We start from the raw sequence: 20617 nt of genomic DNA, 5'->3' as shown, positions 1-20617 counted from the left end.
ACCAGTGCAAAGTGAAGATGAAAAACACAAGAGAACATAATAGTACCTTATAATACTTTATTAGGCAGTTACTGCTTCTCAAAACTATACCTGAGACAAATGTGAATGAATTCTGTATTATATTCAATAACTACCATACCATCTAAGTTTTTTTTTGCATTCTAATGTTTTTCTGCTCTATATTAAAGTCCCACTGTAGTCAGTAATTTATCCCTGTGATTTTTTTTCAAACTCATTTTAATTTTAATTTCATAATTTTATCAAACTCATCTTTGATCACAAAATGACATTTTTAAATGTTTTTTTGTTTTTTTTTGTTATGCCTTAAAATAGCTTGAATGTAACTCGACAACCTTGCCTAATTTAGTATGCACAGTTCTATGAATATGCAAATGAGCCCCGCCTCCACTCACTCGCACAGCTCAGAGATCCACTCGTTGACGATCACACGTTGATCTGATTGGTTACAAGGTAGTTTGACTGTTTTTACTATCAGGTCATTTGAAAGCGTGTTTTTGAGACTGTCTTTGGTTCACTGCAGTTTTAAGGAGAAAATACTCAGCAATGGTGTTGACTTAAGATTTTACACATGGTTTGTCTTAAAGCATATTACAAACACAAAACTAGACATATAAACAACATTAAAAACTTTATTTTCACCACAGAGGGACTTTAACAAAAGGCTGTATCAATTAATTCAGTGAACTTAATATTTTTTATTTTATTTAGTGAAAACAACACAAAAACTTGTGAAGCTGACAGAGGTTGGATTATCGTAGCTGTCAGAGGAATCTAGGGTTTTGGAGAGGATTCAGTGATCAATAGTGTGATAGATGGCCTCTTCTTGAGCAGAATCCGCTGTTAAACTCTGGTACACGTGACTCCGTCTACTGGCGTTCAGTTCTGTGTAGATCTGATCTTGTGTTTGTGCTGAAACAACATCTGTGTAGTAGGAGTCTGTGTCGACCGCTTCTGTGTTTGTGTAATCCAGGTTTATGGGTCTGTAAAATTCCTCTTTATCACGTTGAGCTTTGGATGAGTCTGGAAGCCTTATTCTCTGGTAGTCATCCTATATAAAATAAATAAATATAACTTGTAAATTATAAGCAGATAACGGCTAATATATAATATACACTGCCTTCTTAAGAGTCTATGATTGGATCATTATCACAGTGATTATTATGTTTCTAGCATTTTATATGTTTGGCAACAGTTCTTCTAACCCTAACTGATGGAGTGTGTGGTATTCATTACTTAAACAACCATGTAGGAAGACACATCATGGCCATATTCCAGGATTACAATGTCAAGATTCGTCAGGCTCAGATTGTGAAGGAATGGTTTGGAGGAGCATGAAGAATCATTTCCACACATGAATCGGCTCCTCTGAGTCCAGAGTTTAAATTCGCTGAAAGTCTTTAGGATGTGCTGGAGGAGACTTTACAGAGAGCTGGACTCTTGCAGTGACAATACAAGATCCTGACCAAAAACATCACAACAGTTATTTCCATCCAGAGATGAATCTTGATATTGTCATCCTGGAATATGGCCATGATGTGTATAATAATAGTGTCTCAATGATTCTAAAATAACACTGATGTTAATGTAGAAAGTGGCGTCAGGTACTTGAGGGAACTGTATGAAACAATTATATAACGTTCGACTACGCCACCCGGTATATACCGGGAACTATCAGCCCCAACTCAGGGAGCGCCCAGGTTCGTTACCAAAAGAAATGGGTGAGCAGAGAGACATAGGCCAGGGAATATCAATGATGAGGCAGTTTTATTCAAATACAAAAGTTAAAATCATCAATACATTAACAAGGGCTCAATATTCACATATCAAAAAGAAAAGGAAAACAAACACTTTACAAAACTTTAAAATAAAGAAATAATAAATACACTAATACAAATACACAAGAAAGCTTAATTAGGAGGGAGATGGCCTGCTGTGACCCTCAATTCACACAACACACTTAATATCCACAGACACCCACTCTGTTGAAGTCAAGTCACTCAAGCACAGCACTCAATGTGAACCCCTTAAACAGCAGCTAAACCCCTCCTCGATACACTTTCTTCGTCAAAAACCAGCCCCAAAAATAAAGAAATCTAAATTACAATTTGAAGCAAACCAAGAGACAAATCAAAATGAAACAAACATGCCACGGTCGGCCGCACACACACTCAGAGCAGAACAAGTCAGCGAGGAAACAGCCACGCACTCGCACACTGCGGCGAGCAATCGTCCCGGCTCGCTGTTATGCAAGTTCAAGTTCGCTCCAACGAAAAGACGACAAAACTAAGCTCAGGCAAGACAGCAGTGCGTTACGTCAACAGACGCGCATCTCTTCCCGCAATATAGAGGTGAAACCCTTGCTCTCGTCACTCAAATCTGTCAAACATGAAACAGAAATTACTAATAAAACAATAAAAGAGACAACCCACACGAATTGTTCTCATACGTACCGGAAACGTTCTCAGCGCAGCACTATACGTGTTCGCTGGCCTCAACATGCCGCCGGTTGCTCGTCAAAGAACTACACAGACTCAAAATAGTAAATACACGTTCCATTGATAAAAATCCTAAAAACAGACGTAGGTTACCATCCTCAAAGCCCGGGGCAGCCTGTGCACGGCCACACAGAGCCGAGACAGCACTCCCATTCATAAATGGCGGCCTCCGTAAAAGGGCGGTACGGGTGTCGACGCATCGCATTCGCAAGTGGTAAAAACCTCCCCATTTTATACCATAACACCAGACTGCCGATAGGTTCAATGTTTTCACATGACACTGGCCATTAATCAACACAGACACTTCACCCTGCTACATTAAGACAACATTATTAATTATGAATGAGATTTGCTGTCGTCACCTGAACTGGGTTTGATATTGTCCTTTGGTGAGGAGCAGAACCTGATAAGAACATAAATATGTAATTATCAATTTATTGAAATATGCAGGGACTCTTTCAGAACTTGAACAGAAGATGTTTTGAAGAAAAAGACATGTTCTGTTAGTGCTGTAGTCTCACCTGAGTTACTGCGACTGCTGTGTTTCAGGACTTGAAACAGACCAAACAGAAACACGAAAAGCAGAGCGCAAACACACATCAAAGCCACCATCATCATGAACCTGGAGTAAGACTCTGTTGATGCAAACCCACAATGAGTTGACTGAAAAAAGCAAAACCACATGTGTGTGAGTGTGTGTGTGTGTGTGTGTGTGTGTGTGTGTGTGTGTGTGTGTGTGTGTGTGTGTGTGTTTGTATGTGTGTGTGTGTGTTTCGTAACCTCCCCACCAGGTTCTTCCGGGAACAGGTCTGTGGTTTGTTCTTGTGAATCCTCTGCACAGAAAACAAAAGCGAAAGGACTATAGTTCATCATCTGATAGTTCATCAATATATAGTTCATTCAAACCTCAGCTGGCTTTCATTTACCACACATTTGAGTGAATTCAGTTCTCACAGTGACTCATTATGAGACGTGTAAGAGGAAGACGAGGCTGTATCACATCCCATCTGAAACCAGTCTGAGTCTCAGTGGCACCTCAAAAATCCCTGTAACTGTTGAACGGTCGTGTTTCTCAGTGCAAATGATGCCGAACAGATCGGGATCGCATTAATAATCGATCGGGTTAATGACAAATATACAATACATGGACGTTTTTTTGTAATCAAGATATTAGGTGTCACAATTTGTGTGACGAAACTGTATATTCCATGTCCTCATGAGTCAATTTACATGAGCTCTTAAAAACCACAGGCACAGTGAAAAAAGAGCTTTTTAAAATAGTTGTACATGGAGCTTGAATGTATTTTTAACAGTTAACTGTTAAACAAATGAAGATGTTTAAGTCAAGTCAAGTCGCCTTCATACAGCACTTTTAAAGGGTCATGAAACCCCCCTCTTTCAGCTCAAGTCTAGCTCACAATCTTTTTGAAAAATGCAACTTAAATGGGCGTGGTGGCTGTGAGAAGAAGGGAGGGGAGTGGGTGTGGTACGGCAGGGGAGAGGGGAGAGGGGGAAACTGTCATCGCAATGGCCCATGCATATCGACTGTCACTAAAAATCAGTGGTAAAACGTGAGGAAATGCTAAAAAAAAAAAAAAAAAAAAAAAATATATAGCTGGCAAAGTTGAAGTCTAATGAAATACACTGATGCCTTATTTTTGTCCTTTCAAAAGTAACTGAATGCCCTGCTACATTGCCTACATTAAGTCTAATTGTATTTAAAACATATAATGTTTATGTATAATTATGTCATTATAAAATATATATTTGTTTATACACACTATAAATGCATATATTTGAAAATAATACATTTTCCGCTTAAAAAAAAAAAAACGTTCCGTGGGCTACATAGCCTAGATCTACGCGCCTCACATAGTAAAGATGGACAGTGACAGAAATTTGCACGCATACGTTCCATACAATTGAGGTATTATCGAAATATCTAAATTTTAATAACAGGTGATTATTAAACAAAAGGCATGTAAAACGGTCAGGGTTACATTTTAGACACACACACACACACACACACACACACACGACACACCTCTGAAGCGATAGAAAATCCTCGGAACCGCATCACTCGCAAGACGAAACCTGCATTGGTGTACAAGGCCGAAGTCCACCATTCTCCCGTTGAATGGTTGCTACACACACATATTTAGATGTGTCCGTGGGTGATGGCCGGAGTCCAGCTCGGGCAGCATCGCGGGGAAAGATGCACTGGAACTTTTGCACCACGAAAACAAACGCGGGTCCCATCATTGCCTCTCTCGTCAGCTACGCGATATCACAGTTTGATATGTCTTGTCTGTCATTGTAAAGTTCCCCGTGGTGTCATGAATAATTAAGAGAAAGTGTCTTCTCATTGGATAAGAAAACTCAGCACATGAATAATTATGAGACACGGATGAGTCATCAAAGTACTATAGTACTCTGCCACGTCACAGCCTGTGACGTGGACACGATGAAGATTTTAAAACCGGAAGACGAAAATAGCGGAAAAAAAAACTAAATTTTAACCATTTTCCCCCTACTATTAAATCTAACAGATGCTAACATTGTCTTCAGTGGTGTTCAACACACATACCTGTGTTAAAATCTCAGAAAATTTGGCTTAGGGTTTCATGACCCTTTAACAATATAGATTGTTTCAAAGCAGCATTACAGTGATAGTAGGAGATTACAGTAACAGAGATTGTTTGGCTTTACATCAGCTCTAGAATAAAGTTATTGTCCAGCTAAAGTTAGTTTTGATTGATTCACTTCCGTTGCAAAGATCATTAGTTATTAACTTAGGAGCCGCTAATACGACACTGTTCTAACAGAAAACTCTACTCATCACATCAACTGCTCGTATATACTAAGGACGGATAGTCTTCAGCTGTTGTGAATCTCACCTTTGCTGACTGTTATCCAGATCTCAGAGGTAAAGTCAGGCAGGAGATCGACATCTACACCACACCAGTACTTCCCCGAGTCTTCTGGAGCCAGTCTAGAGACGAGAGCCGTGAGAACATGAGCGCTGGTGTCGTCCAGAAGAGCCAGTCTCCCTCGTTCAGACCTCGTGTCTCGATGGGTCGTGTGAACACACTGAGGATCTCTTGGAGAAAACCAGCCGCTCATCTGACAGAAGAACTTGCTGTTATTCTCGTATGTTTCAGGGTATCTGCAGGAGACTGAGATGTTGCTTCCCACAGATCCAGTGACGGTAAGAGCCAGTGAGTTATTCATCAGCCACAGCGCTGACAGAACAAGCACTGCTGACAGAGGCAGATTCAGAGTTATTAGGCTGAATTGTGGTGTTTATCAATGACACTGAAGAGTAAAAAGTGCAATTCTTACTGATTTAGAGTTAGGACAGATATCATACCTGAGAAACTGATGGAGGAGACTGTTCTCATGACTGTCCACTTGAACATCGACTCCCACTACCTGTTCTCACACTACATACTAGATAGATATTGTGTGTGTGTGTGTGTGTGTTTATCGAGTTACACTTCCCTAATGCACTTGGATAAACACAAACACAGTGTCAGAAGTATGATCTGAAAAACAGCTCCTCTTCAGGACAGTGGAGGTAAAGTCTGGCCATCCTCAATGTTACACCATCCATCCATCATATTGGTGCCTGATTCTTTTATATAAGGGAATGAAATTACATGTTACTGCCCCATAAATTCATAAATTCATCCATCCATCATTCACCCATGCATAATATTGGTACTAGATCATTTTACAACCCCAATAGATTTTGAAATTTTGTAAAATGCAATAAAAACAAGAATCTTTGATTTCTATTATCTTCAATTTTTATTTAACTGACAATATATATATATATATATATATATATTTTCACTGAACAACTTGTGTATTTTGTAAATATAAACAAATATTTATTTTGATGGCTGTTACACACTCCAAAAAAAGTTAAATGATTATAGAATATCTAAGTTAATCTAATTTGAAACAGTTCACAATAAACAGGTAAGCTGATAAATGGGGGAAGTGTCGTGACTGAGTGTAAAATGGGCATCTCAATCTCAATCATTGTGTATCGTGTGAAAGGATGAGGCCAGGGCAAATGCAAATGCTCACACAGATTTAAAGGCACAATATGTATCTTTTTTGCTTTAAAAATAGCAAAAATTACTATATCTACGTTATATATATTTTTTTAGTTGTGTACTTACATTATCCCGACTGTTTCCAACAACTTTTAATTTTAATTTAATTCGAAGACACGGCACGTTTCTTTATTTCCGTTTTGTCGCCGTCAATGGCGTCATATCTGTGTTGTCCCTGATTTCCGCTCGTACTGCCATGGTAACCAGAGCTATGAACCAAAGCCGTCTGATAGTAACCAAGGCGACAGACGTGGACAATGTAGTTCGCAATGTCTATTTGCACGCTGTTGTTGTTTCGTTCAAACATTATGGACCATGGCAAGCAGACTTTGGATAAAAAATGAGAACTAAAACAAGAATCAGGCCCGGGGTGGGTAATCGGGAGAATTCCCGGTGGGCCGCTTCACTTTTGGGCCGGTCGAGGATTTAAAAAAATAATAATTTCTTCTTCACATTTGTCACGTTAGTTACATTACACGTTCCGCATTCTTACACCGCAGCGCGCAGCCTCTGCATGGGTTGTACCATGTGAGGGAGTTCTCCGCTCCCCTCCTATAGAGTTGGTTGGGTCCATAGTCCGTCTTTTCCAAAACGTTTTCTCAGGTAGGTATAGGCTACCGCGGCACCGCCGGCGCCTACCGATAGCTGGGCCGGCCCTACCGTAACGGTACGCGTCAGGGAGGATGGATGGGAGGAAGAGGCCAGGAGGTATGGAAGCTTGTTTCTGCCACAGAATAAAACATTTTAAAAGATAATTGCGACTTTTTATCTCACAATTGCGAGTTTACATCTAAATAAAGTTAGAATTGCGAGATGTAAAGGCAGAATTGCATGAAATAAAGTCGTAATTGTGTGTTATAAAGTCAGAATTGCGAGATATAAAGTCAGAATTGCGTGAAATAAAGTCGCAATTGCGTGTTATAAAGTCAGAATTGCGAGATATAAAGTCAGAATTGTGTGAAATAAAGTCGCAATTGCTTCTTATAAAGTCTAAGTGAATTATTATTTAACCTTTACATTATTTGTTGAACCATGGTATTAATACAAACTACACAATAGTAAGAGCTGAACTGTTGCTTCATTTATCCAATTTGGAAAAAGTGCTAATTTGGAATTCCACCATTGAAAAAGTGGACCGGTCTTGGGCCTGAAACTCCCGGGCTTCTGCGTGTAGTTCAGTAGAATGAAATGTCCATCTTCCTTTTATATCTGCGGGACTCGCGTCGCGTGTGGAGCTGATAGCTGTCTCTTAGCAATCCCGAACTACTTCATATCACAGACATGATAAAAGCATCGATGTATTCAGTCATCCATAAACATTATTAGATCGGTCGGCTTGACGTTGACGACAAGATCCATAATTCTTAGCAAATGTTGCGTCATCAAACTACGCCTTTGTTATTGTAAGAGGTTAGCGACCCCTAGCGGCGAAAAAAATTACATACTGTACGTTTAATAAAAGGAAAAACATAAATAAACATAAACGATGAACATACAAGAAAAACCCCAAGTAAACCACACGCTACATCAACAACGACTCATAAAACTGAAAAGCAAGAATTTAAATATACAAAGCAATGAATGGATAATTGACAACAGCTGGAACAAATGAAGATGGCCATGGTGACTAATGTGACAACACAGAAGAATGGAAATCAAACAGGAAAGGAACATTCAAAAAAAAAAAAAAAAAGACAAAACATAAGACCCTGATCATGACACAAGCAAGGCAAGCAAAGCTGTGTCATGGCTAATCACCAAATATTTTTATTTATTTATTTTTATTTATTGGTTTATTTGATAGGGACCATGCATATTCATGAACATTGTTGTATAAAAATACACCATGTAAAAATGCCAGAATTAGTGAAAATGCTTTTCATCTGCAGCCCTAGGCCGGTAACATAAGACTAACATAAAGACAGTCAACAATCATACAGCATTCATTCACTATAACAAAACAATATTGTATACATTGACAAAACAAACAAACAGAACAAAACAAAAATACATGTTGACAAAGACATTGTTCATCCACCTCTATACTGCATTTGATTTAACAGTTTAAGTGTACGGGTGAGTAATGTGTGACAGTTAAAAGTGAGAATATCTCTGGTTTTCTAGGAGCCACTGTTTTAGGTGAGTTTTGAAGGTGTTAAATGTTGGACACTCTCTTATCGGGAGGGGCAAAATTTTATCTTATCGGTTTTGTCCAAAAGTGGTGCGTTTAAATGGTATCACACAGTCCCCTTTTACAGAGGCCTGTGTACTACCTCCACTTTCAAGTCTTTGGAAAAAGCCATTCCAAGCAAGATTATGTAACACTTTATATACCAAACAAGCATACTTGAAATGTTTGAAACTGTCAAAGCTTAAAAATGTATGTCTCTCTAAAAGATGGCAATGGTGAAATGACAATGCCTTTTTATCAAAAGTTGTTTATGGCTTTCTTAAATTGAGATTCAATACTTTTAAAAGAGTAGATATGCTAGTTAATGACCAATTTGTCATTAACAATACTCAATTTGAGACAAAAAATAAAGCCCAGATAGCAACATTGTTTCGGCCCAGATCCGGCCCACATCTGGCACTTGTGGGTTACTGATCTGGCCCACATGCAGCGTGGAATGATGGCACTTGGGCGGACAGCTCCTGTTTGCCAGATCTGGGCCACAAGCAGGCCATAGCAATGCCACATGTCAGCCAAGAGCAAAGAAATAAACCAGAACTGGACCTTATCTGAGCCACAAAATCTGTGTATATTAAATATGGAGTCATTTCAGCCTTAATAAGCCTGTTAACAAGCAGAATCACTGAAGGGAAGAATAGAACAGAAAAAGAGACGAGCAGAAACACAAGAACTACAACTGACTTCAGACACAGCCTTAGATGAAATCAACTGAAGAGAAAAGAAGACATTAAATCTGTGAAGATCTCAGCAGAGGAGGATTAAACAACTCCACAAACAGCATTACCAGCTTCACGTATTACTAACCAGACTGACTTTATTTCTGTCAGACATCTACAAAAGTTTTATTGAGAATTAACAGGTGTTTAACTCTAATGTGTTTCATTTAAAGTCACCATAACAGTGATCAGTGTTTCCATTAGTTGGGCTCTTAGCTCTTATTATATATTTTGTCTTCTTTGGCCACTGTGACAGTCTGTTTGTCAAACACATTTGCAGCAGCAAAGAAAGCTAAAGTGAAATGATGACATGGCCTATTGTACTGCAGGCGTTCTGTCCTCCTCCCTTCAAGGATTTAGACTGGGAGAAAATGAACCTCATCTGTCCAGTCAGAGCACTGGATAGCTATGTCCACAGATCTGCCCAGTAGGGAAAGTCTGATTAAATATTGGCATGCTTTGGACCCCCTAAGAAGGCCTTCCTGTATGCAAGCAGACGGTTAGCAAGTGGATAGTAGAGGCTATCTCTCTTGCATATGAGGTTCTGGGGCATCCTTCACCTTTGTCCACTAGAGCTCATTCTACATGCAGTAATGTTACAAGAAGTTTGTGATGCAGCTGACTGGTCTTCGCCGCTTACGTTTGTCAGATTTTATGACCTAGACATGGACGCCACGGGGTCTAGAGTTCTCATGTCGTGACAGTTTAATACGACTGTAACCCTGGTTCCCTGAATGCGTCACTTTGCCATACTTCCTACATCCCTGTGATCGACTTGCTTTGGCCTTTTTCGAAGCTAGTGTAGTTCTAACCGGATGTGCTTTTATCCTTTCCTGTTCATGACGTCACCCGCCCGTGACGTTCACTCTCACCATTGGACTAGTTGACACATGTGCTTCAGACGCAATCACGCAGAGGCATTCCCAAAGCGTCATCGACGCATCGTCTCGTTCCTTACTCAGGGAACCAGGGTTACAGTCGTAACCTGAAACGTTTCTCCTCTCTCTAAAAGAGCTGCACTAGCACTCATAGATGAGTCATGTTTTCATTGCGGGAACATTACCATCGCGATGCCTATATCGAGACTCAATGATCTCTGTGTGGGTAGAGTCCCCTCTGCCACACCCCAATCTATCGCTTTCCTCGAGAGGGGATACAGGTGATACAGAGCCGAGCCATGCCGAGCTGTGGGCCACCTTCGCCTCCAAAGCAGTGCTGACCTGGGACTTCTGTCAGACCAGACCCCCGTAGAATGCTCGTCCTTCCCTGGTCTGGAAACTTGACCACGCCCCCCACGCAGGGACGCTATGCCTTCCATGTCTGGGCCGGTCGATCCGCTGCACACTGTACCGACCTCGCTCTACGAGCAATGTAGGTCACTGCGTGATCCCTGGGCCAGGTGATGTCCACATGTGTGGCCCAGGAACGCCATTAGGGCTCAACCAGGTTGATGGCAGGAGTAGGAGGAGGTCACAGGAGGGCAGCACCACCCATCTACACCCCTAAGAATCTTTTGTTTTCTAAGAACTGATGCCTCTTCCTCCGAGCCCCAAGAGGCCGTGGATGGCAGGGTGCGACGCTCTGCCTCGCCACTCTCGTCCCCCTCAGACACCAGATCCCTGTCAGAGCAGGCCCCTGTGGAACCCTGGTCAGTGTCGTGCTTTCCTTCCTGCAAGATGATTTGGAGCGAAGGCTGTGTCCCTCCACCCTCAAAGTGTATGTTCATCGCACATCACAACGCAGTTGAAGGTAAGTCCGTGGGGAAGCACAACCTAGTCATCAGGTTCCTGAGAGGAGCGAGGAGACTAAATCCTCCTTGCTCTCCTCTCATACCCTCTTTGGACCTCGCAGTGGTTCTATCTGCTCTGCAGAGTGCTCCCTTTGAGCCTTTGCAATCAGTTGAGCTTAAGTTCCTGTCTATGAAGACAGCTCTCCTGCTTGCATTGGCCTCCGTCAAGAGGGTAGGGGACCTTCAGGAATTTTCGGTTGACGAAGCGTGCCTGGAATTCGCGCCGGCCTACTCTCACCCAAGCGAGCTGCACAAGCCCTGAAAGGTTAAGTCAAAGCGTCTCGATCGTCCCCCCCGGTGACTGGTCCTAGTATAGGTCATAAACCCCACTTACCCCTGTGTTTTTCAAAGGGTCGTGAGACCAACTAAAAAATTAAATTACACTTCAAATATATTTTTTCCAAAGATGGTTTCTATCGTTTTTATCACGCTGATGTAAGTTCAAGTGTCTGTTTTTAAAATAAGTTTGTTTTTTAGTTAGTTACGTGATGCTATAAAAAAACGGTGGTGTAACTTTATGATTGACAGCTGTGATTGACAGGTTCTCTGAGCAATGTAGTCACTGTAGCACCAACTGACTTTTTTCGGGATCTTTGGAGGACTGAGGAGATTGTATTTACTTTATTTGAACAAGCCTCTTGTCGTACTTCAATCAACAGACATCAAAATGGGAGCAGAACGGAGCAGACATAAGCCACTTAAAAAAGTGCAGGGAGAGTGCATTCTGCGAGTGTGAGGGAGGGGCATTTATTTCACGACTTTACTTCCTGCTCACTACTGCACAGGTCTGGTCCCAAGATCGCTACTGCGCAGACTCAAGTCCCAACATGTCAGCGCCATATCGGGACACTAGCGGCTTCAGTTCTCACCAATGGAAGAGAGCGAAGGGGCATCATCCATCTTTTTTTACAGTCTATGCTCTCACATGATCCTGAAGCCTGGATACGTGGCCAAGGTTCCCACCACTCCCTTTCGAGATCAGGTGGTGAACCTGCAAGTGCTGCCCTCGGAGGTGGCAGACCCAGCCTTGGCACTGCTCTGTCTAGTACGCGCTCTCTGTGCTTACGTAGACAGAACGCAGTGTTTCAGGACCTCAGACCAGCTCTTTGTCTGAAGCTGAAGGGAAAGGCTCTCTCCAAGCAAAGGTTGTCTCACTGGATAGTGGACGCCATTGCTTTGGTATTCCAGCAGGAAGGTTGACCGTGCCCCCTTAGTGTGAAGGCCCACTCCACCTCGAGTGTGGCTTTCTCTTGGGCTCTAGCGCATGGCGACTAAGACATCTGCAGAGCTGCTGGCTGGGCAACACCTAACACATTTGCGAGTGTTTTCTCTGAGTGGAGCTCCTCCTGTGTACTCGCTTCGACTAGCCGGTAACTAGGATCTGCTCAGGTGTCTTTGCTTGCCCTCCATTCCACTCCTCTGACTGGATACGTGTGATATTCTCCTAAGGTGAGTTTCTCCGGGAAGCCCTGAGTTCCTCCAGCACCGTTGACGTCAACGCCAGAGTTATGCTGCCGGCAGCTTTTGTGTTTATTAGGTGCCTACGTGTGCATGGTTCCCCCCTTGGGCGACCCCCACATGTGTATTTCCACTGTAAGCCTCTCTCGAGCGTGTGTCTTTCCCTTGGCAAGCCACCTTGTTCTTTCATATGCAGCCCGCTCGCGGGTCATATGTGTATTCTGTAAGTCCTCAATTCGGGCAGGCATTGTGTTGCATATTTCCACTAAGATATGCTTCCCAGGTTACCTTGGTATTCCTGTGTTAAGTAGGACTCCTTCGTCCGTGCTAGTCTCACGAAAGTGATCTCAGACTAACGCGAGGCTCTGGAAGACAGCCGAGGTGGTGTGATTATACTGGGAGGGAATGGAGACGTTATGTCCCTCTGCCACAACTACTGTACCACTGAAACGGCCTGGAGATCAGTCTCGGCCTCTCAGCGAGGAAACATAATGCGAGATTGCTGGCGCTCCTCCTTTATACCCACACGGAGGGGCGGAGTTGCGCCATGGAAATTCCGCAGACCCATGGCATTTCCCATGCCATTGGCTCGTTTTATAGAACTCGAAGGTGATGGGCTTCAACGCAAACCCCCAAATTTCATCAGTCACTGATGTAACGTCTCCGTTCCCTACTCAGGGAATTTTTTTCTTAATAAGTTTGTGTCCCACTAATGTTTCATAAACATCTGAATTGTTTAATGACTTTTATCATCATGTATTCTGATACATAACATGATTGTTGTTTTATTTGATGTTTTTAGGCTATCAAATGTGCAGACTGTGGAAGAGCCGTCTGTGATCTACAGCCGTTTCAAATGAGTAAATGAGACCATCATGAAGGCAAAGACCAAAACAATTAAACGATATTCTGAGAGGCCTGTCAATTTAGCATGCTAATTCACTCAGTTATTTATTATTCATTAAATCAGGTGAATACAGTGTCTGTGATCTTTTTCTCATTACAAGAGCAGAATACAAAGGAAAGAAACAACAACCAACAACACCAACAAACACATTTTGTGATGTCACTGCATGGTAATTTGTTTGTTAACCCCCTGAGGTCGACAATCGAGCGGGCGCGATAGGCTCGCTTTTTTTTCAGTTCAGTTCAAAAGAAATTAATTTTGCTCTGTTGACTTTGATATTACAAGCAAGTTTCATACATCAATCGATTCTGTTAAATGTGTATTATTTTTGTGTATACTCACAATAAAGACAAAGTGTTGTGCTTTTTGCCAAATAAAGAAAAATAAACATGATGCGAGTTCTGCCTTCTCTCTGTCAGTTAAATCCATTCTGAAACGCGTCCGAAAATGAACTGTAACTCAGCGAATACTCAGTCAAACAGGCATACAGACACACAGGCATGAAGCTTGAATTATCTTCTTTTAAATGAGGTAATTTATATAAAAAACAAATATTCTCATCTTGTGAAATCTGTATTAAAAGAGAGAGATTCCAGTCGAGCTCATTAGAGCTAATTCAAATGTAATGTGAACCCGCCCACGGAGAGCGCGTGCTATTCAAACGCAAATTACTGAGGCAAACCTGTGAACGCCCCCATATCAGTTCAAGAAAACACAAGTTTAATCATATCATTGTAGCCTACGTGTTTACACCATCTGACAGCGCTGTGAGGAATAATAATAATGGAGAATCTACCTCAGAGTGCAGATATTGCGAGGAGCGAGGATCCGACTAAGTGAGGAAAACTGTAGTAAGTTTTTTTTCCTTCCCAAGTTAATCGCGTTTCCGTGTGAATGAATGAACGGCAGCCGCAGAGATGTGCGCTGTTTACCACAGCTCGCAAAAAGACAGTTTAAATTTAAATCACCTTTCTGTGTGTGTGTGAATGAATGATGATGTTTTAGCAAAACATGTGCATTTCTCCGGTGCGTTCACTAGCCTACTGCAAAGATCGCGAGCCTATGGTCAACGAATGATGATTTTTTAGCAAACTGTATTGCTATACTGAGATGAGTAAAAATCGACTGAAATATGTTGAAATAAAATGTAGGCTATTTGTATAAGCAACGTATTAAACTGCAAATTAACATTTATATGCCCTAATATTTCATAAAAACAACGTTACAGTCAGGCGTTTCTGTGTGTGAATGAATGTTTCGGTTTTAGCAAACTGTATTGCTATACTGAGTAAAAATCGACTGAAATATGTTGAAATAAAATGTATTTGTATAAGCACCGTATTAAACTGCAAATTAACATTTATATTTCTTATAATAAAAATGAAAGAACTATGTTACAGACATATGAAAGACAACATTTCGTTGATTAGTTTTGGATAGATTATACATTTTTACTGTAAAATATCTGCCACCTCAAATAAGCTTTTGTTGCCAATTTTTGCTCATATGTTAAATATAGTATGTTTTGTCAAAAATAAAGTAATCAAATAATCAATCAAATCCTTAACTTTGAAATATGTATGATAAAATGTATACTTTAGTTTTTACAAAGAAAGATTACACTTTAATTGTTGTTGTAATTGTAACCTTTTTAATTAAAAAAAAAGAAGATATTTATAAGGTAGATGTAAACAAACTATTAACCCTCTGGAGTCTGGGCTGTTTTTGGGGCCCTTGAGATGTTCTGACATGCCCTGAAATTTGTGCTTTTTTCAGTTGCTTATAAACATATTAATGGCAAAGGTGTAAATTCACTCTATAAAGCACAAACAGGGCTACAATAATATGTGAGCCATGTGAATGTACATGTTTTCATTTTTGAGAGAATAATGTTTATGCATGGATATTGAAAAAACTAAAAACTAAAATTTCTGAAATAAGGCCACAAAACAAATAGTAAATATGTGTCAATAAGACTTTTGACTAATGGATGTCCTCGCCTAGAATTTTTTTCTTCAAAATTATGTGAAAATAGTCTTGCTTTATTGTTCACATAAAACCATACATTGATTTAAATTGATGTAAAACAGGTTTTGCTTGGAAAGCCAATATGCGAGGGGGGCGTGAACGAGGAGTGGTTTACACCTGAATTACCACCCACTCTGCATAATGATGAGCCATTCACACAGGTGTGACACTGACTGAGCCACAATGCAAGGACAAAGGATATTTAGAAGAAGACTTATATTGACCATTTAAGATTTTGCTTACATCTATCTTGTACATATGTTTTGCTATTTTATTAAAAAGGTTACAATTACAACAATAATAACAATTTCAACAATATTTCAAGTGTACTCTTTCTTTGTAAAAAAAAAAAAAAAAAAAAAAATATTATAGGCCTACATTTTATCTATGTATTCATTACTTTGCATATAGCCAACATTGGAACAGCTAACATCTTAGTTGATGACTTTATTTTTGACAAAAATAGTAGGCTATTTTATATATAGAAATTGATAAACAAAAGCTTATTTGACGAGGCAGTATATTCTACAGTAAAAACTGTACCCAAATCTACTAAACCAAATGTTGTCTTTCATATTTCGCCTGACTGTAACGTTGTTTCCATGAAATATTAGGGCATATAAATGTTAATTTGCAGTTTACGTTGCTTATACAAATAGCCTACATTTTATTTCAACATATTTCATTCGATTTTTACTCATCTCAGTATAGCAATACAGTTTGCTAAAAAATCATCATTCGTTGACCATAGGCTCGCGATCTTTGCAGTAGGCTAGTGAACGCACTGGAGAAATGCACATTTATTATACATAGTTTGTTTTGGATGGTTTTGTTTAGAACCAGCTTTCTGTAAATATATTTCAAATTTTTTAGACATGTGAGGCGAGTAGGCTCATGATTCATGATGATCTCCAGTTCAAGCACCTTATGTTGTGATTGCTAGCCTATATTTACTTTAATTTGTTAATGAAAAAATTATTAAAATTAAGATACAATTGATACAAAACGAAATTCGTTTTAAAGAAAGGATTTGTACTTTCTGTTTTGAGGTCTCTGTGAAAGTTTTAGAGCGCTGGGGTCCATAATGGAGAACTGTCACGTAATATTGTTTTTTTGCCAGCTGTGGTAAACAGCGCGCATCTATGCCGTTCATTCATTCATAAACAGAAACCCGAGAAGGAAAAACTTACTAGTATTCCTCAGCTCGTATTCCTCATTATTCCTCACAGCGCTGCGAGACGGTGAGGTATGTTCTGAATAAACTGGTGTTTTGGTTTTCTCGTGCTGATGATAGGGGCGTTCACAGGATTGCGCGGATTACCTCAGCCATTTGCTCTCCGTGGGCGGAGTCACATTACATTTGAATTAGCTCTAATGAGGTTGACTGGAATCGCTCTCTTTTAATACAGATTTCACAAGATGAGAATATTTGTTTTTTATATAAATTACTTCATTAAAAAGAAGAGAATTCAAGCTTCATGCCTGTGTGTCTGAATGCCTGTTTGATTGAGTATTCGCTGAGTTATTGCTCATTTTCGGACGCGTTTCAGAATGGACTACACGGACAGAGAGAAGGCAGAACTCGCTTCGTGTTTATTTTTCTTTATTTGGCAAAAAGCACAACACTTTGTTTTTATTGTGAGTATACACAAAAATAATACACATTTAACAGAATCGATTGATGTATGAAACTTGTTTTGTAAAATCAAATTTTGGGTCTCAATCAACTCATAAGGAAAAAAAGCGAGCAGATCACGCCGGCGTGATCTTCGACCTCTGAGGGTTAAAAGGTAAATATAAGCCTTTTCTTTAAATCATTTTTATTGTGTTTTATTAGTGACAAATTTGGGGAGAGGATAAATATTCCAAAACTGAAAATACAGTATGAGAATTAACTGCACAATTACTAGACATGTTTTCCTTGGATATTATAGGCCAATTTGCAAGCTCAATATATGGAAAAATAAAAAAGAATTGAGATGCTTCGAACTGTTGCTCTTGCATTCTTGTGGCTCAGTGACTCACCTGAATGAATGGCTAATTAAGTATGCAGGCCCCATTGTCTCCAGGTGCGAACCACTAAATATGCATGATCATTGACGCCCACTCCGCATATTGCCTTTCCAAACAGAAAGTGCTTTGCAAAATTCAAATCAATGTATTGTATTATGTGAATGATTAGGCAGGGTGATTTTCACATCATTTTGAAGAAAAAACACTAGGCAATGACATCCATTAGACAAAAGTCTTATTGGCACATATTTAGTATGTGTTTTGTGGTCTTATTTCAGAAACGTTAGTTTTTAGTTTTTTCAATAACCACGCATAAACATTATTCTCTCAAAAATGCAGACATGTACATTCTTGTTGCTCAAATATTATGGTAGCCCTGTTTGTGCTAAATAGTGTGTATTTTTTTTTTTTTTTTTTGCCATTAATATGTTTATAAGCAACTGAAAAAAGCACAAATGTCAGGGCATGTCAGAACATCTCAAGGACCCCAAAAACACCTTAGAACCCAGAGGGTTAAAGTCATTTGAACTTTTGACTTCATGTAACTTTTGACTTTGTTTCTGTAAGCAAATAAAAAGGCTGTATCAGTTTTACCGAATTCAAGCTTGTGTGTGGTCATTTCTGGGTCATTGTAGACCTAAGCTCAGAATAACCTACTATATGTGATTGCTGGGTTAATATTAATATTTGGGCTATTCTAACAAACGTGTGCAACAGTGGATACAATTAAAGCTTTGATGAACACCTCAGTCTATTAAAGTCACCAGTGATGATTATTTGTTGACATGGTTCGAATTACGTGGGAGCCAGTGGGAGCTGAGCTCCCATAGAGAGAGGATGAGCTCCCATGAAAGCAGTAAAATCATATACCTGTGGGGGTCTCTAAAAATCATCAGCACCATTATTTTAAATTACAAATAAAGAACTTTTTCCTTCAGACTACTGTAGCATGATCGTCATCACACTACATCCTTATGCTTAAATCAAGTGATCAAAGTGCTCGTTGCCGCTGCGATCAGTGGCGCGGATACTGTGTTTGTTTGTGGCTCGCGCATTCTTCACTCGGACGCGCGCTTCAATCCGTTGTGGAGACTCTCTATTCGTTCCGGTGAAATTACAAAACAAAATACACACAAACGTGTCACTGCCTGATATACAACCACTGATACACATAATCGGATTTGACAAAAAGATAAAAGAAAACCTATACAAGTAAGGATTCGAACCCAGAACCTCTGACACGCTTGGCAAAAGTTCTACCACAGGACCACTGATTATTTATTTAATTGCTAACTAACAACATATTAGACCCCATTAAACGTCAAATTAAACCAAATGTACTATTTAAATTGAATTGTTTTACCAACGCTTTTTTTAAAAAAATTAAATTTGTATTATATTTACAAATTTTTATATTTTTATATTACATTATTAAGATACACCGCCCCTGCTCATAGGCTAGGCCTACTTTTTTTTTTTTTTTTTTTTTAAAGAGACCCCCACAAAGATGAAATCATAATTCGAACCCTTTAATCAGCTTGACTAAAACAACATTTAATGGAGCCCCTAAAGTCACATGGTGGTGGAAATTATATTTCAATGCTTTTGCGTTTTCTCTCAAATTCTTTCCATTCCCCATGCATGAAACTTTTGTGAGCAAATGCAAAAGCATTGAAATATAATTTCTCCTCCCATCTCATGCTTTTGAATCTCCATGTGCTTTTAGGGGCTTTTGTTATAAGCAATGTTAGCAAAGAATTTATTTTGAGCGATGAGTCTCAATGTGTATTTTGAGCGTCTTACTCAATATAAGTTCCTATCTTGCTAGTGTCTTGCTCAATAATTCTACAGAAAATGTTTTCCAGGAAGAAAGGCTATAAAAACTAAGTTAAAAAAAAAATTAACTTTTATTTGTATTCTATATATTTATGAACATCCCCTCACTTTTAAAATGTGGAAATTCATCTTAAACTGTAAATACATCCTATATGTTAATAAATCTTTGTAGAAGAGCAATACAAGAAATGGACAAACTTCTTCATATGTGACCCTGGATCACAAAACCAGTCTCAAGTCGCACGGGTATATTTGTGGCAATAGCCAACAAAACAATGTATGGGTCAAAATTATCGATTTTTCTTTTATGCCAAAAATCATTAGGATATTAAGTAAAGATCATGTTCCAAGAAGATATTTTGTAAATTTCCCACCTTAAATATATAAAAAAATGATTTTTGTGAGTGGATGCAGCACAATCGCCAATAGAAATGGTGAACTTTAAAGGAGATTTTCTCAATGTTTTGATTTCTCTGCACCCTCAGATTCCAGATTTTCAAATAGTTGTATCTCAGCCAGATATTGTCCTATCCTAACAAACCATACATCAATGGAAAGATTATGTATTCAGTTTTCAGATGATGTATAAATCTAATTTTAATAAAATTACCCATAAGACTGGTTTTGTGGTCCAGGGTCACATATTCTTAAACATTTTGGGTTTAATGCATTTTTAGATATCAATAAATGCCATTGGATCATCATGAAAAGTTGTCTAAAGTTGCTTGTGTGGGCAGGAGTCAAGAAAGAGGAAGAAACATTTTCTGTCTGTGCAAGTATTTTAAAATAAGCATGGTTAACCACGAGAAATTCATCAGTTCAACGCCTGCTGGAGAGACTCACCAGAACACGGTAAGAGTTACACTGGTTACTGTGTGAATATAGTCAGATTAATGCGGTTGTAGAAACCACTGACCCAATCAATTGGAAATATTCTCAGTGAAATATTATTTATGGAAATGTTTTTAAAGCTAAAGATTGTTTTTTATAATGCTCATTGTGTGTGTTATCCCTGTGGTCCCAATCCTGGTATTTGAGG

The 20617-nt window shown here is 39.4% G+C and overlaps 1 protein-coding gene across 2 annotated transcripts; it reads right to left on the bottom strand.

The window, feature by feature from the left end:
• Nucleotides 1–319: 319 nt before the first annotated feature.
• On the bottom strand, nt 320–5940 carry LOC308688207 (uncharacterized protein). 2 transcript variants are annotated; one of them, XM_081361132.1, is made up of 6 exons: nt 5887–5940; nt 5414–5776; nt 3305–3349; nt 3038–3151; nt 2879–2919; nt 320–1069 (listed from the first exon to the last, which is right to left on the bottom strand). In XM_081361132.1, the coding sequence occupies exons 1-6, from the start codon at nt 5933–5935 to the stop codon at nt 812–814; spliced, it is 870 nt and encodes a 289-aa protein (XP_081217258.1). In that variant the 5' UTR covers nt 5936–5940; the 3' UTR covers nt 320–811. The 2 variants fall into 2 exon arrangements, with proteins under 2 accessions (XP_081217258.1, XP_081217259.1); XM_081361133.1 differs by having other exon boundaries at nt 635–1069; nt 5414–5773.
• Nucleotides 5941–20617: the final 14677 nt, after the last annotated feature.

This window comes from Scardinius erythrophthalmus (genome assembly GCF_964197995.2).
Source record: "Scardinius erythrophthalmus genome assembly, chromosome: 3".
Taxonomy (NCBI): domain Eukaryota; kingdom Metazoa; phylum Chordata; class Actinopteri; order Cypriniformes; family Leuciscidae; genus Scardinius; species Scardinius erythrophthalmus.
This window is presented reverse-complemented; position numbering and strand designations above follow the sequence as displayed.

Coding starts and splice junctions, on each gene's coding strand:
- LOC308688207 (XM_081361132.1), bottom strand. CDS start 5,935: ATGTTCAAGTGGACAGTCATGAGAACAGTCTCCTCCATCAGTTTCTCA. Junction 5,777..5,886: donor CTCCTCCATCAGTTTCTCAG/GTATGATATCTG, acceptor TGCCTCTGTCAG/CAGTGCTTGTTCTGTCAGCG. Junction 1,070..2,878: donor CAATATCAAACCCAGTTCAG/GTGACGACAGCA, acceptor TATTTTATATAG/GATGACTACCAGAGAATAAG.